This window comes from Microchirus variegatus (genome assembly GCF_963457635.1).
Source record: "Microchirus variegatus genome assembly, chromosome: 2".
Taxonomy (NCBI): domain Eukaryota; kingdom Metazoa; phylum Chordata; class Actinopteri; order Pleuronectiformes; family Soleidae; genus Microchirus; species Microchirus variegatus.
The window spans coordinates 38,707,814-38,722,323 of NC_139803.1; the positions used below are offsets into that span (position 1 = coordinate 38,707,814).

General features: G+C 41.2%; 1 protein-coding gene across 1 annotated transcript in view; it reads left to right on the forward strand.

Moving 5' to 3' along the window:
- The window catches only part of nrxn2b (neurexin 2b), a gene marked incomplete at its 3' end in the record, with an annotated part of 516,377 nt that overhangs the window by 482,263 nt on the left and 19,604 nt on the right, over positions 1-14,510 (forward strand). The window contains exon 18 of the mRNA XM_083910752.1: positions 2,577-2,666. Within this exon, the coding sequence (XP_083766878.1) occupies positions 2,577-2,666 (90 nt within the window). The remainder of the gene's footprint in view (positions 1-2,576; positions 2,667-14,510) is intronic.

The following is a 14,510-nucleotide window of genomic DNA, read 5'->3' on the forward strand; positions in this document are numbered from 1 at the left end:
AATCACAGGACTGATTCATCTCACTGCCTCCCACTATGTTAATTTCCCCTCCGTTGTTATTTTTTGATGGCTTTTTCATGACAGCCACTCCCCTCCTGTTATCTGCCCATGCATCTCTAAAAACGGGCTTGTGCCTCTGAATCTGAAGTGCGAACGTGCTTATAATCGGTGCAGTCTCTTAATTTAAAACAGTCTGAGTAAGCCACCATTAAATGTGTTGCTGCTTGTGTTGTGTGGGATTCAGGTCATGGAGACTACAGGGGGGGGGGGTAGCTTCACATTTTAGATCCCCTGTCGGGCTAATTGAGGCATTATTGCGTGCAATAAAAACAGGCACTTATATACAATTCACAAGATCAAAACATTAAGTGCTTAATTTTCAATCAGTGCCGTTGTGAGTCACTTCTTGGTCATGACAGACACCGAGGCATGAGTAGGTCACAGAACATTGGATCATGTTCAACCTATCTTTCTGCCCTCTTTCTTCTCTTTGCTTTTCTTTCTCGGGTTCATCACCATTTTCACCATGGTGTTCATATACGATGTACACACACACGCACACACACACACAAAGACCTCCTCAGTCTGTGTGAGCTGCACAGGCAGCCGTGGGTAGAGAGACCCCTGGGGAGTGGAAGTAGGAACTGCAGAATGGAGAGGTGGTCTATTTTAGATCACTGCAGCAGCACAGAGCAGCGGGGGGAGCAAAAATCGAAGTGCACTAATTACAGTGCAGGATTTACTTTAGAGCTTTCCTGTTTGCTGTTTAGACTCCGAGCCTTCCCTTAGTCTGAGGCTGAGTCTTTTTTTTTCTTTTTTCAAGCTCATTTGTGGCTCTTCAATATTTTATGTTTCGCGTCACTCATTAAACAGTCACAAAATTTGGGTTGAAACTTTTAAGATAATTCTCACTGGTGATTTAGGGTGAAACACAAGTCGGTTTGCTGCACATTTTTAAAGGACCCACAAAAACACTATGTGCTATACTGCTTACAATTGTGTGGGGGTAATGAAAGATACTTAAAGTAAAAGGCTAGCCTCAAGGCCTTTGTACATCAACTGCAACAGGGGGGACGGCAAGGAATTGTGAATAATTCAGAGATTAATTTGATTAATTTCAACCCACTAAGTGCGACACAATCAAGCAGATTAATTATAAGGAACAGAAGAAGAAAATTGCTCAGTGGGAAAAAACAGGTGGAGTCAGCATCTCAAGATGATGGGCTGGTGCACAAAACAAAGAGGAAAGAAAAACATGGATACAGCCAACACTAAGGATGGAAGTGGGGATGAATTTCCAAGCTGTGGCCACGTGTTTATTATTTATTTGTTGTACTATTATGATTGGGTAAATCAATATCTCTCTTTGGTGTGAAAGCTCATATCGACTGGATGATTTGAAAAATAATTAAGTGCAAGTTAATTACACAACAAAAAAAAGCGTCTGGAGTACAACGGCAATTAGAGCTTGTTTGACACTTTTTAATAAATGTTTTCACTGTGTTGTAAAACCCACCATGTAGCCTGTCCTGGGGATTCCCTGGTCCAGTTGTGTTGAGGGGGTGGTTCACTGTAGCAACATGTTTCACTGATGTTTTTAGCCTGTAATCTTGTAGATTACAGGCTGCTCGACATAGACAATGACTCCTAATTAAGCCTCTGACATCGCCACCACATTAGACTTCATCAAACCCCCAGCCTGGCCACCTCATCTTCTCTAATTCCAGCTTCAGTGCTTTTTCGACGGTGCTGGAGATGTGCGCGGCACGACCCAGAGGTTGATTGAAGTGAAGTGAGGGATAATAAGTTTGCACAGTGACGATGGAACTTCTTTGACTCGCTGATGAAGTGATGCTAATTGCAGAGTGCCACTGAGAAGTGTTCAATTAATGCGCAGGGGAGGAAACAAACCTGAGAGAAAGGGAGTGTCGACAGTTTCACCGAGTCCTTGTCACTTTAGGGGAATCAGAAAAGTCGAAGTGGAGTGAAGTGATTCTCCGCTCTGTTTTTCGGATTTGTGCGGCGGTGATTTGCTCATTCGTTGACTCTTGGTGTGCAATCTTCCTTGAAACAACCATCAAATGTATTTTACCACTGTGTGATTATGTCATGCTCATGTGAAATGACAATGCTATATTGTTGACATCGACAAGTCTTTTTCTGCTTTATTCATGTACAGTGCAGTCAATCTTGTTTCTTTCTGTGTGTGACACTAGCTTAATTTTCCTCATTACTACTAATGTGTTTCTCAAGTGTATTCACTGACATGGCTTTTTTAGGTTAGCACTTGGCCAAATGTAATCATACTACATCTAAATAATACATAAATGTGTTTAACTTTTTAGTGAATTTAAACAAATCATTTAAACTCAACTGTAACTAGAATGCTGTTAACTTGTCTAACCAAACAAACCAGCCTAAACTCACATCCTCAAGTTCTTCCTTGTCCTAAATAAAGCTGATTTAAAGTACTTGCTAAACATTTGCCATGTTGCCCTTCTAACCTCTAACCTTTCAACTTCCAGATTTCTTTTCTGCAACCTTTCTTAATGTGTCTTCTCTAAATTTTCTTAAAGGGAACTTTGATAATGAGCGCCTGGCTATTGCTAGACAAAGAATCCCATACCGACTCGGTCGGGTAGTTGATGAGTGGCTACTTGACAAAGGTAATAAAATCCCTTTAACTCCACTAATGATCTAACCGTCTAACCTACCGTTAACCACCACTCTGGAGGAGGTGCAGTGCCATGAAACAAGGGTGAATGCGATTTGGCTTTTAAACCAAGCTGTACGTCCCCTTTAGTTCTGAATATTAAGATTAAACATGCCCAAATAATGATTGGCTGATGTTTTTTTGAAAGAAACTCATATATAATGTTCTTTTACAAGCTAGCTTTAAGTAGTAGTTTGCATTCTATTCTAAAATGTTGAGCACTGTTATCACATTGGCGTGTAAAGGTCAAGGGGACCATGTACAAAGCACCTTAACCTGGGTCTGCATCTCTTCAGAGAATTAACTCCCAAATAACCCGACATAACCCCCCAATAACCTGACCACATGTTAAAAGCCTACTGACTGCTTCTTTCCTGTGTCTTTTGTTGGCTGACTGTGAACTTGCACTGACTCTATCCAATCACTCATGAAAACAAACCGCAAACATATGACTATATCCCTTCATTTTTTTTACGATTTTTAAGAGTTTCCCATGGAAGTCACTAAAAGTTAAAGGGACTGTTGAAGTGTTTGCTCAGTAATCAGTGTGTATTCACTGCAGCATGGGTGCAATCCTCCACCCAACCTCATGCTTAATTAGTGCCGAGAGTTCATGACAGTGATGATTCTTTAACCCTTTGAGTGCCGAATGTCCCAACCCCTTTGTCTTTGTCATTTGCCGTGTGTTTGTGCTGCTGAAGGTGGTTGATTCTTAAAAGCAAGTAGGAGCAAATTAAATCAGAGTGGCAGTTTAAATGAAGGCGAACCTGAGAAATAGATGTGCTGCAGCATAAGGACTGCTGCTAATACTTATTTCTCATGCATATTGCAGAGTCTGCTAGTTCGAGATGGTAATGAAAACACACAGAATAATTCAGCTGCATAAAACAAAAAAACAAAAACTGTACGGAAAGGAATTTATACAGAGTTGCATTTATATTATGACCAATTAAAAGCCAATAAACTGTAGGGGCTTTATTGAATCTGCACAGATTATCTACTGAACCAAAGGTAGAGGATGGAAAAAAGAAAAGTGTAGTATTTGTGCTTCACACAAACAAGATGATTTGAAGCACTTGCATATTTATTTCATGGAAACAAAACAAACCTCCTTATAAAGTGACTTTCCCGTCTTCCTCCCGCGCGGAGACGAGTGCACTTCTGCTCAGTTAGGACACAAATCAGAATGAGAAAGTCTATAGAGATGAAAGTTGAATGAAAAAGTGGATCAATAAAAAATGACTTACCCACTTATGAAATAATTTGTACATGCTATGAAACTATAAAGAGAATGCGATCGAAAGTGAATGCATTATTCCCTCTCTTCTATAGTCTGAAATGAGTCTGCTTCAAGTCATTTAGATGAGAACATTGGGAGAAAGAAGGATGGATGAAATAAACAAATAATCTCCATCAAACCTCAAGTGAGGGCTTTGATGAGGGCACGCTATCACAACAATGTGCAGGACTACTTATTTGTTCATCTGATTGGATTCCTTGGAATAATTCAGACACACGTCATTGGCTGAAGAGGCAAAGTGGTTTTGGAAAAACATTTCTGAGATAACTTAATGGGTGTTTTAGTCTTCGATAATGAGGAGGGATTAGTGGACATTTCCAAGCTCAAAGGGTTAAACGCTTTTTTTGTTGCATTGATGAGGAAGCAGCTAGAGCCTAAATTTAAGAAACTTCTAAGCAGAATCTAACCACCTAACAGCAAATCAAACTCTACCCACACTAACCACTGGGGGCTTCTCTCACCACCTGCCACCGTCGTCACGGATCGGAACAAATTGGAAATCCACCAGCTTTGCTCTGCTGGTAACAAATTCAGAGGGCCCTCAGTTATAACCCTGTTATAAATCACCGTTTAAAGTTTGAAGCGCAATTGGACCTGGATTATGTCAGCATTTGGAAGAACTTGGATAGGTTACGGAGACTCGGAACAAGAACTAAACAAAAAGCTAACCATCTTCTAACCTCAACTAAACGAAAAAGAAAAAAGAAAAACTTCTTCCCCTCGTTTCCTCTTTGATGTTATGCAAAACTCAGAGGGTTAAAACAGCAAATAACTCATCACCAAATTCAAAAATGAAGTCATCTCCTGTGTTTAAAGAAAGGTCCCTTTAACATTTATTGTTTTCAATTCAATGTGTTGTTGTGTATATTTGTTATTCTGGGTCTTTGGTGTGTGACTGTTTAAAATCTTGATTTACAGACTGACGTGTGGTAAACAGCCTGGATCATCATTCCTCTTCTAATAGATGTATACATACTGTATGATCTTGGCTGTGTTACCAGTTTGGGTTTTTGTTCTTTTCCACAAAGGGTATTAATGTGTTTCAGAGCTCTTGACCAGAGAGCACAAACCATCAGCCACACGGGTCTCAACAATCCTGGATAAATCCACATCCACAACGTCCCAAGTGTATGACATCAGTGCCGTTGAAGGCACAGGATGTTATTAGGGGCGGAAAGTGGATGACATCGTTAAAAGCCACCCTAAATAACTTGAATACTTATGCTAGTATACTATTCAACAAAATACGTAAACATAAGTCTCATTATTTTTAGATATTTTAATGCATAAATGTGTTTGTTGTATCTTTACTCTCAAGACTTTATTTTGCCCATGTGTGAATCGAAGGACAGCAATCAGTCTCGCAATCAATCTCACAAACGCAGCCTTTCAGTCACCTCACAATTTAGCATCAGTCACCAAAAGCAGCCGTGTCCTCGAGGAGAGCTGCGCTCTGTTCCTGCATCCCATTCTTAAGCCTTGATCTCATCTCCCCACCGTGTGTGAGGCAGATCACAAGTGAGGCCAATTCTGAGCCTGCTGACTAAATCCAAAACGGCAGCCATTACAGGGACTCGGTGCAGGGGGATAACAAAAAAAAAAAAAAGTCCCAAAAGTTTTTAACAGCTCTATCTGAAGCAAACTGTACTTAGATCCATCCCCCATCTCGCTTTTCCCCATGATAGATTTGTCATCCCAGGTTTTCATTTAAAACATTACAAGCGTTTGCCTCTGACAGTGAAGCTGTTTTATTTTTTCTTCTCAGATGATAATATTGCGCCGCAGCTTCTGACTCATCAGGGAGCTCCACTAGAAAATAAAGATTACAAAAAACCAGCAGGAATCAATTTCTTGTAGTTTTTTTCCCGTTACCGGATGAGCAAGGAAGTGAATAAAGCCCCCAAAAGAATATAAGGTTTATATCTTCTTCTGGCGAAGAGCCTGTCCCACTGGAACTCCCCAACAGCATGCCAAACAAGCTCTGAGCTGAGCTACACCAGTGCAGGGAGGAGGAGAGGGAAGAAATACTGGGACTCCAGGTCTCTGTGGCCTCCAAAAACAAGTTGAAGAACCAGGTTTAATGTTCAGTGTTTAATGGTCTGGCATAAGCTCCCCCATTCCCTAATCGAAAGCAATCAACTCCTCCCACTAGGTGTAGGGCCAGAGTCCAAATCAACATCTCCACGCCAGGAATTGGTCCAGATCTGCCCATCATGATCCCAGCTTCATTTCAGAGATTCTCTCTCATCAGGCTGCAGTCGACAAAGAGCAAATCTGTCTGAGTCTGCATTACAGTTCCCCCGTGATGAGCTTTATATCCCACTGAGCTACTATCTTTTTTCATTTGATCTCCCTGCACTATTCTGGCTATATCTGAGGGAAGCAGGGTGGCAAATGTATGAACGTTAACTTGCTTGCTCATGAGAAAAATGGTGGCTGCCAGACAGCAGCCATGACACTGGAAATACACTCTGCTGTTATTTCATGGTCTCGTACCATGAAATAGCCTGAAAACAATACAGTCACAGGCGGTGTGAATATAAGTGCACTGTCCTCAGCTAAGCACCGTACTATCTCCCTCTGTGTTTATCCTTTGACAGTATGACTCGCTTAAGATCTACATACAGATAGAGGATCAGAGATAGAGCCGCATGAGATTATATCCAGTCTCCAGAGTCCTGCAAATTCACCACCACTATCTCCGCAGAGCTTTGAGTCTTACTTCAGGCTGCGTTTGGCCCCTCATCTTCATTGTCAAACTCATTTAATTCAGCGTTCTACCCAAACAAGCACGAGTAAAAAAGCAAAACACACTTAATTACCACAAGAGAGCCTTGTGCAGAGGAGATAACTGGGGAGCACTTCACGATCGACTTTGTCAGCATCCTACCCCGCCCCATTGTGAGCAAGCATCCTTCGAATTTCTCCTTCCTTATTCTTTTTCGTCTTTGGGGTAGAAAATAGGAATCGGGGAGTTCTTGTTTGTTGACAAAGATGCTGCAGGTCATGAAGGATTTGTGAACACAAACCTCGAACCACTCTGTGTGTGCCGACGGTCCAAATTTCTGTTCCGCGCACCGCAAAGCTGTTTATTGACGGAGGTAAACTCGGGGCCGTCCCTCCCACCCAGAAACTCGGCTCAGAGAAAACATTTCAGACAGAAGATCCTTGCAACCATATGGCATCCCTCCTGTCTGCGAGATAACAGGAGTGGAAGGAGGATGAGAGAGGCGTAATGATGACAGTGGTAGGAGAAAGATACTGTGCTCTTCAGCTGCAATCCTTTTCATATCCCCTCCACCAGGAATGCTTGCACTTAGATCATTCTTTCCTCAGCCCACTACCCACCCCCACCCACCACCTGCTATCCCCTCCCCTCATCTCCACCTACAATCTGGGGGCTGTAATAGACATAAAACCATTATTTTCCTGCCTCCAACAGGCAATCTGTGCATTAGCGTGGCCCAAATCCAGCCCACTACCCAGCGAGTAATTACGGACCTCAGCTCCTCTGAGCCATCTCTCTCTCTCTCTGCTCTCTCTCCAGCAGCCCGGCAGTATGGTGCATCGATGCAAAACTTTAAACTTGCTGCTCTTGTTACAGCAACAACTTCTAGAGCAGTTTCCTTTTCGTCAGAGAAGAAATATAAAGGAAATGCAGTTCAGTGGAAGCCACTTACAGTGATCAGTCATCCCTGCTATTTCCCCCAGCATAAGTTCACTCGATGTGCGTATATATCTGTGCGATATCTTCCTCTAGTCACATCGCCGTGGCTCTGTGACTTATTTAACCCTTCTTTTCATGCTCTGTGTTCTGGGACCTTTACAGTGCTTTAATATTGTCCCTGCTCTATCGCAGCAGCATTTATGTTAATTTAGATGAGTGTAATGCTTTACCCTAAAGAACATCCTCAGGGGATGTTCATACTTTTGACTCAAGGATGACCTGATTGAGAATTTGGTGGTTTAATGTCAAGGTCACTGTGACCGACACTTGAGAGATTGCTTTAAATCTCGGCTCAAATTTTCACTTTGAAAAAGAAAATACAGTTAAAATTTAAGTGGCCAAATGTCGATGTGTTTGGCCCTATTGAACAATTTCATTTAAAGCTGTAGTGCGACTTTAAAATGAACAAATGTCCGTTATATTCATTGTCAAGCCAGTTCTCACAGAAAGTGGTTTGTGGTTTTTCAAAAACGGATATGACACTTTTCCACTATATAGTCCCACTATATATAGATATATATAGTTTTCCAATACTATAGTACCTCCTCAACGTGGGCGGAGTCATCATGGCACGGCTGTTTCACACAAACTAGTGACTTGTACAGCAGTTATTTACAGCAGTTCGACATTGTTCCGTTTGATTCTTGTGTCGGATGTTGCTTCCAGTGACGATACTACTGTCGACAACCTAGTCAGAGCAGGTACTAGGAAAAGCACCAGGTACTAGCGCTAATGGAAAAGCAACGTGCCAAGTTGCATCGTGCCAAGTCATGCCGTTACTAGGTAGTGGAAAAGCGCTAATAGAAGCAACAGTCACATTGCCATGACGAGTAAAGTGCGACAGCAGTGAACAGACTGGAAAGAACTAAATTAAACAACAACAAAGCCCACATAAAGTTCCAGAAGTTAATTCTGCTCATCATAAAACTAGGCCATAGAACAGATTGACTGGATAAACACTTCTGTCGCTGTATACACACACAAATGCTCATCAGTCAGCTTTGCTTGAGAGAGCCTGTTGTCAGATGGAGAAACGCGGTATACAAATAATTTTACATCATTTCTGTTCACAGAGACGGAATCAAATCATCAACAATAACAATAAGAAATCTCACACACTGCAGCTTTAAGTCAATCAGTGAGTCTGGGGATCAAAGTTTTCAGACTTAAACTTCATACATCTGCAGGACAGTAATTCTTGTTTTATCTTTTCAATCAGTAAAAATAAATGCACGGTTATTATTTTCATTACATTTCTCTGCAGTCAATTAGAAGGTAATCTGTGTGAGAGGGGGAATATGATGATGGTTATAATGATCAGTTTGGCCTTGGCAGACTTGATCATTTCAGCAGTTTCCACCATATCACCCTGTTGGGTTTGAGACTGATGCCAGGGAAATGTGATGCAACCTGTACCCAACTGATAACAGAATTTAAATTGTTGTCGGGTCATTAAAATAATCCTCAGGCACAGAGGAAGGAACCATTTTTTTTTTTACCTTTCCTATGACAAATAGAATAAAAAACAGCAGTTTGAACAATTTTCCATCCTGGTGACTGTAATCGCTCCAAGTTAATTTTAAAATACACCCACAAAAAAAAATGAATGTCCCTGTTTTATTACATTTTGGATCATATTTGACAAAGATTTAATTCTAATCTGATTTCCACTGTCGCTACAAAGTCTGTTCATTTAAGAAATATCAGTTACACGTGTGCAAAGATTCTCCGTCAACCACAGTCTTGCTATTTCTAAGTGTTAAACAAAGGAAATCTGGACCTGATTGATTATTTTAAAGGGGTGAACGTTAAAGGATTTCCCAGTTCCAGCAGACAGGTTGTGAATCACTGGTGTGGGATCATTAGCAACTGGAGAGTCGCATCATCAGAATAATCGAACAGGCTAGCCAAATTATCGAAAAAGCAATTTATTAATGGTAAATCCTAATTGCACTTGTCTGAATTTTGAAGAAATAATCTATTATTAGTTTGAAAATCCATTGATCTCCAACTAATGTGTGGGATTCATTTAGTAGAAAGGACATTAAACGTGTGGGCCAATTGTATTCATTTTGAATTTGAACATTTTCATGCAAAGGTCATCATGATACAATGATGGTAGTTTATAGTAATTATGATTACCACGCTATTATGTGGATATTACTATGGAAATATGGTATTATTGTAATATTAACCCCTGATAACAACACTATTACCATTGTTACACTATAAATAGGAGGTTATGACTAAGATACTTCCTCCCTATCACAAAGTAACCGTACTAATACCATATTTTTATGGTACTATTATGGAAAAGTATATTATTATGTTTTATAGCACACATTAAATGTGTGACTGTACATTTTTTTAGTATTACCAACAAATTTAACTGAAACCATTACGAAATAGATTGTTAGGCACTGCCTGGTTTGTTCACCACCAGCGTATTTGACCTTTTTTTGATTTTAACTGTTGGATGAATCACAATTATCTCTTTAAAATTGCACAGTTTTCTTCAGTAACATCCTTGCATTTGTTGTTTTTTTCGCTTCCCCTTGCTGTGAGTCTATGATCACGTCAGTTTTTATGACCGCACGTCTGGCTGCACATGTTATTTCAGTATTCTTCCCACCCGTTTGCGAAAGTACACCCATTTCCTCCGTACAAGCGTCTTCTCCGGTCAAATCACAGGGATGCAGTGAGGCAAACAGCGGGACGCTTTGGCTCGAGCATAAAGACAGGTACATATCATAAAAAGCCTGTCATTACCACAGGGTTAACCATGTGATTAGCTCCCAGCAGTTGAAAGTGAGCGTGGGAAGCCAAAGCAAACTCAGAATTCAGTGCATTGCTTTTATTTCCACCGGCTCATTCTGCTTTCTTTTGCCATTTGTCTCGCTTCCTCTTCATCTTTCTCGCCACCGCTCTGGAGTACGTTTGTCTCTTCCTCAGCTCCCGTCTCCAACAGTGTCATTCCTCTTGTTCTTTTTTTATCAATCCTGTCATCCCCCTCTCCCCTTGTCCCTCCCCGCGTGCCCTCACTCTGTCTCTTTAACATTCTCTCCTCATGCAGGCTCTCGCTCTCCCTCTATCCTCCTCCTCTGTCTGTCATCCTCCCTCGCCACTGTCATCTCTCATGTCCCCATTCTCGCTGTCCCTGTCCAACCCTGTCCTTCTCTACTGTTTCTCCACTAAGTTTTCAACAGATAAACAAAAACACATTTAATGCTGACGATTTACATCAGGGGTCACAAACTTAAGCTCAACTTTTGCGTGTCAATAGTTCACAAGATTTCAAAATAGAAGTGTTTTGTATTAATATGCGACAATATATAGTTCACAATAAAAACGGATTTACAATGCAAATTGAATCCATTCATCAAAGAAAATGCATAAATAACTCGTAAGTGGCTGGAGGGCGGCATGTGTTTGAGACGTCTGATTTAAACGACACGAAGTCTAAATTTAGCAGATTTAAAATGATTGTATTTGCATCGCATAACACTATTAACAATGTAAAGCAAATCTTCCAAGTGTATCTGGATTGTAAAGCAAATTAACGCAAATGGCAGTTACTTCATGAACTTTTAATATCAATTTAAATCTAAAGACGTACAAGCAGTCCTGAGGTAACATGATGTCTACTTCGATAATGTGAGTTTTCTGCTTCATACAGGCTGTGTATTATTGTCGAGCTGATGAATAATCATAATATCAGAAGTAATATTAATGCATTTTACTTATAAGCGCGTTTCAAACACTCAAGGACACTTTACAGAGACGAGCAATAAAAAAAAACAGTAAAAGGAATAAAGAATGAGTCGGGCTGCAGCGTTTTATTTAACAAACATAAACAGTGATTCTGTATAATATTTATCTCTCAGCAGCTGTGGCTTCATTCATTTAGTATTTTTCACTTCCTAACGGAACAATTGATCCACAGTCTTTTTTTTTTCTAAAGTCCCATTGTCTCCAAGTTTGTTGCAAATGCCACACAAAGATCATCAGCTGTTTTTATAAGTGTAACACTAGATGACAGTCCCCCACTCTCCCTCTGAGCGAGGATCTCCTACAAATAACATAAGCGTGAGACTATACACACAATGAATGTATTTATTTATTTTTTCTTTATAAACCTCCCATAGAATGGTCTTCCTAGTTATGGAGGTCTACTTGCATACATTAATTTGTTTTTTATGGTCAAAAACCTCCTAGTTGCTGGAAACAAGCCGATAGAAATCTCTCCTCATTGAAACTCTCTTCAGTGGCATTGTTTCAGACTGAAATCTCATTCCCAGAAGACAGATTTTCTTGTGATTGGCCAGCCAACGACAGCTTTCCTAACTGTCTTGTTATTGGCCAATACCTGGAAGGGACGTAATCAGCGCACACCAGCTCTCAGAAGCACAGCTCCCCCCTCTGGAACGGTGGATGCACTGCTACTCATTATCAAAACATTGTTTTAACAATGTTTAAAATTAGCTTCGTCACGACTCCCCGCCGCAGTCCCTTTTACGACTTTGACCCGGTGTCAGAACCAGAGTCAGAAGACACTGTTGTCAATGTCATAAACGAAGTAATGGCGCAGATACACACCAACAAAAACAGCGTTAATTGGAACTTCCGGTCTAGGTCCGCTTTAAAGTAACACTCTACGAGCACCAGCTCTGAATTCATCACGATTAACGCTGACAGTGCTACTCGAAACACTGCTGTTTTACTGACGTAAAGGTCTGTCATAATGACTTCACATTCGCTCCAGTCTCCCTCCCTCTGTATTGATTACTTGGCAGCTATTAGGGTTGGGGGGGCGTGCACACTTAATTCCACTGTGTATTAAAAATGTAAAAATAGCGCCCATCTCCCAGCTGCACAAGGTGCTGTGACATGCAGGGGTCATTACCGCAATGATTTTGCGAGGAAATCGAAGTCGGAGCACTGCTATCACATCGGCCTCTCAGCCCCCCACGGGTGATCCGACCGAAAGCGAGCGTGATTGCAGAAGATAATGCCTTTGGAAGTAGTCGTTACTGCTTTCTTTTCACCCAGATGACCCATCCAAGCATCAAATTGTCACATATCTGAAGTCTGATAAAGGAATTGGCAGCAAAAAGACATGAATTACTTTATCGATATTCAGCTTTCTTAGCGTTTAGATTAGCACAATTTATATAAGTGATATTGGAGTGCTCAGCCTTCCCCGGGCTTCTCCACTTCCACCATGTTTCTAAGTATATCCGCTCACGAACCAGTGCTATTTTTTCACTCTGCTTTGTTGTGACAAATTTTGAGGGGCACTGCGTGTGCCTTTGTGCCTTTCATTTCCCCCTATGGATTTCATGAGAACATGCTCTGTGCATTTAAATGTGATAGGAAGTGACAGAGTTAGGAGAGCTGCACAGACGCCACAGAAGAACCTGGCACAGGATTCCTTCTGAAGGTGGATAGAAAGTAAGAATTGTGATTGCTGTGACATTTTTGAGATTCTTTGCTTTGCCTCGGGAAGAACTGTAAGAACACGGTATCAACTTTTCATTCCGACACTATCATTACATCAAGACTGTAATTTAGGTTTCATCCAATTCCAAACAGAAAGATAAATTGTTTTTTTGCAAATCCAGGACTCATATTATCAAAGTACACTATTATCGCATGGAGAAACTAGAAAAGTGCCCCCGGATCGGTCCACGGCAATGCTTCAGCCTCATGTGTGAGGTGATGATGAAACCCCTCCTCTTTCTTTAACTTAGAAAAACAGGGAAAATCTCTGCTCCTGTCAAGTGAGGAGGAGAAAAAAAAAACATATAATCTTCCCAGAAAACAAAAACGACTGAGCTGGAACAAATCTCTTCAAATTCGTTATTGAAAGAGTGTTGAAGCTGTCACACAGTCACATTGGACGCCAGTATTTGTTTGCTTGAAGGACAGAATTTGGCATCTTTGTGTGATTTTTCTGTCACCCTTAGTATGGTAATACCTCTACAAAGCTGCAGCCATGCCTTTTTGGCCTTTGTCTCAATATAATAAGCAAAAGACTGCAGTCGGTATTGTTCCTCTTATCCACTGTCACCTGTGACCGAGAAATATTTTTCAATCAAATTTAGAATTGTCCTTGAGCTTGAACGAAACACTATATCCTGTATATTCACACTTAACTTGCAGAGAGTCGCTGGATAACTGGATAGCTCCAGTAGATCAGTTCAGTATCAACAGCGGCTCATTGCAGGAGTCTGATCATTCCAGTCACTGCGCTGTGGTTAATTGAGGCTTTGTGCACAGCTATGAATGTGTGTTATAATGATTGGTTGGCTGCCACATATCCCAAACCCTCGTCCCCCTCCCGCATCCACAAACGTCTGCCCATTAAATGCCGATCACCTTAAGAGCCCAGGGGAGGGAGATGAGGCTGCAGCCACCCCGTTTCTCCAAATTGGTCCAACAGACAGACCCTCATCAATGTGCAGAGCCCGTGTGCTGGGCTGTCGACTGCACACACAAACACACAAATGGATAGGCCTATGTAAATAACTGTGAGGCCAATACACACTCATTGAAAGGCCAACTATCACACACAGAAAGGTCATTTCCCTGACATATTTCAGAAGTTATTATACACACACACACACGTCTTCATCTCTGCAAAATCCAACTCTGTCATTTAAAGGGATCTGATTGCTTTGTCCTCTTTTTTCCACCCATCCTCCCCCGCTCGCACCCGCCGCTAAAATTGGCTCCAAATCCGCACGTCACTTTTGATTTGACCCGGCAGA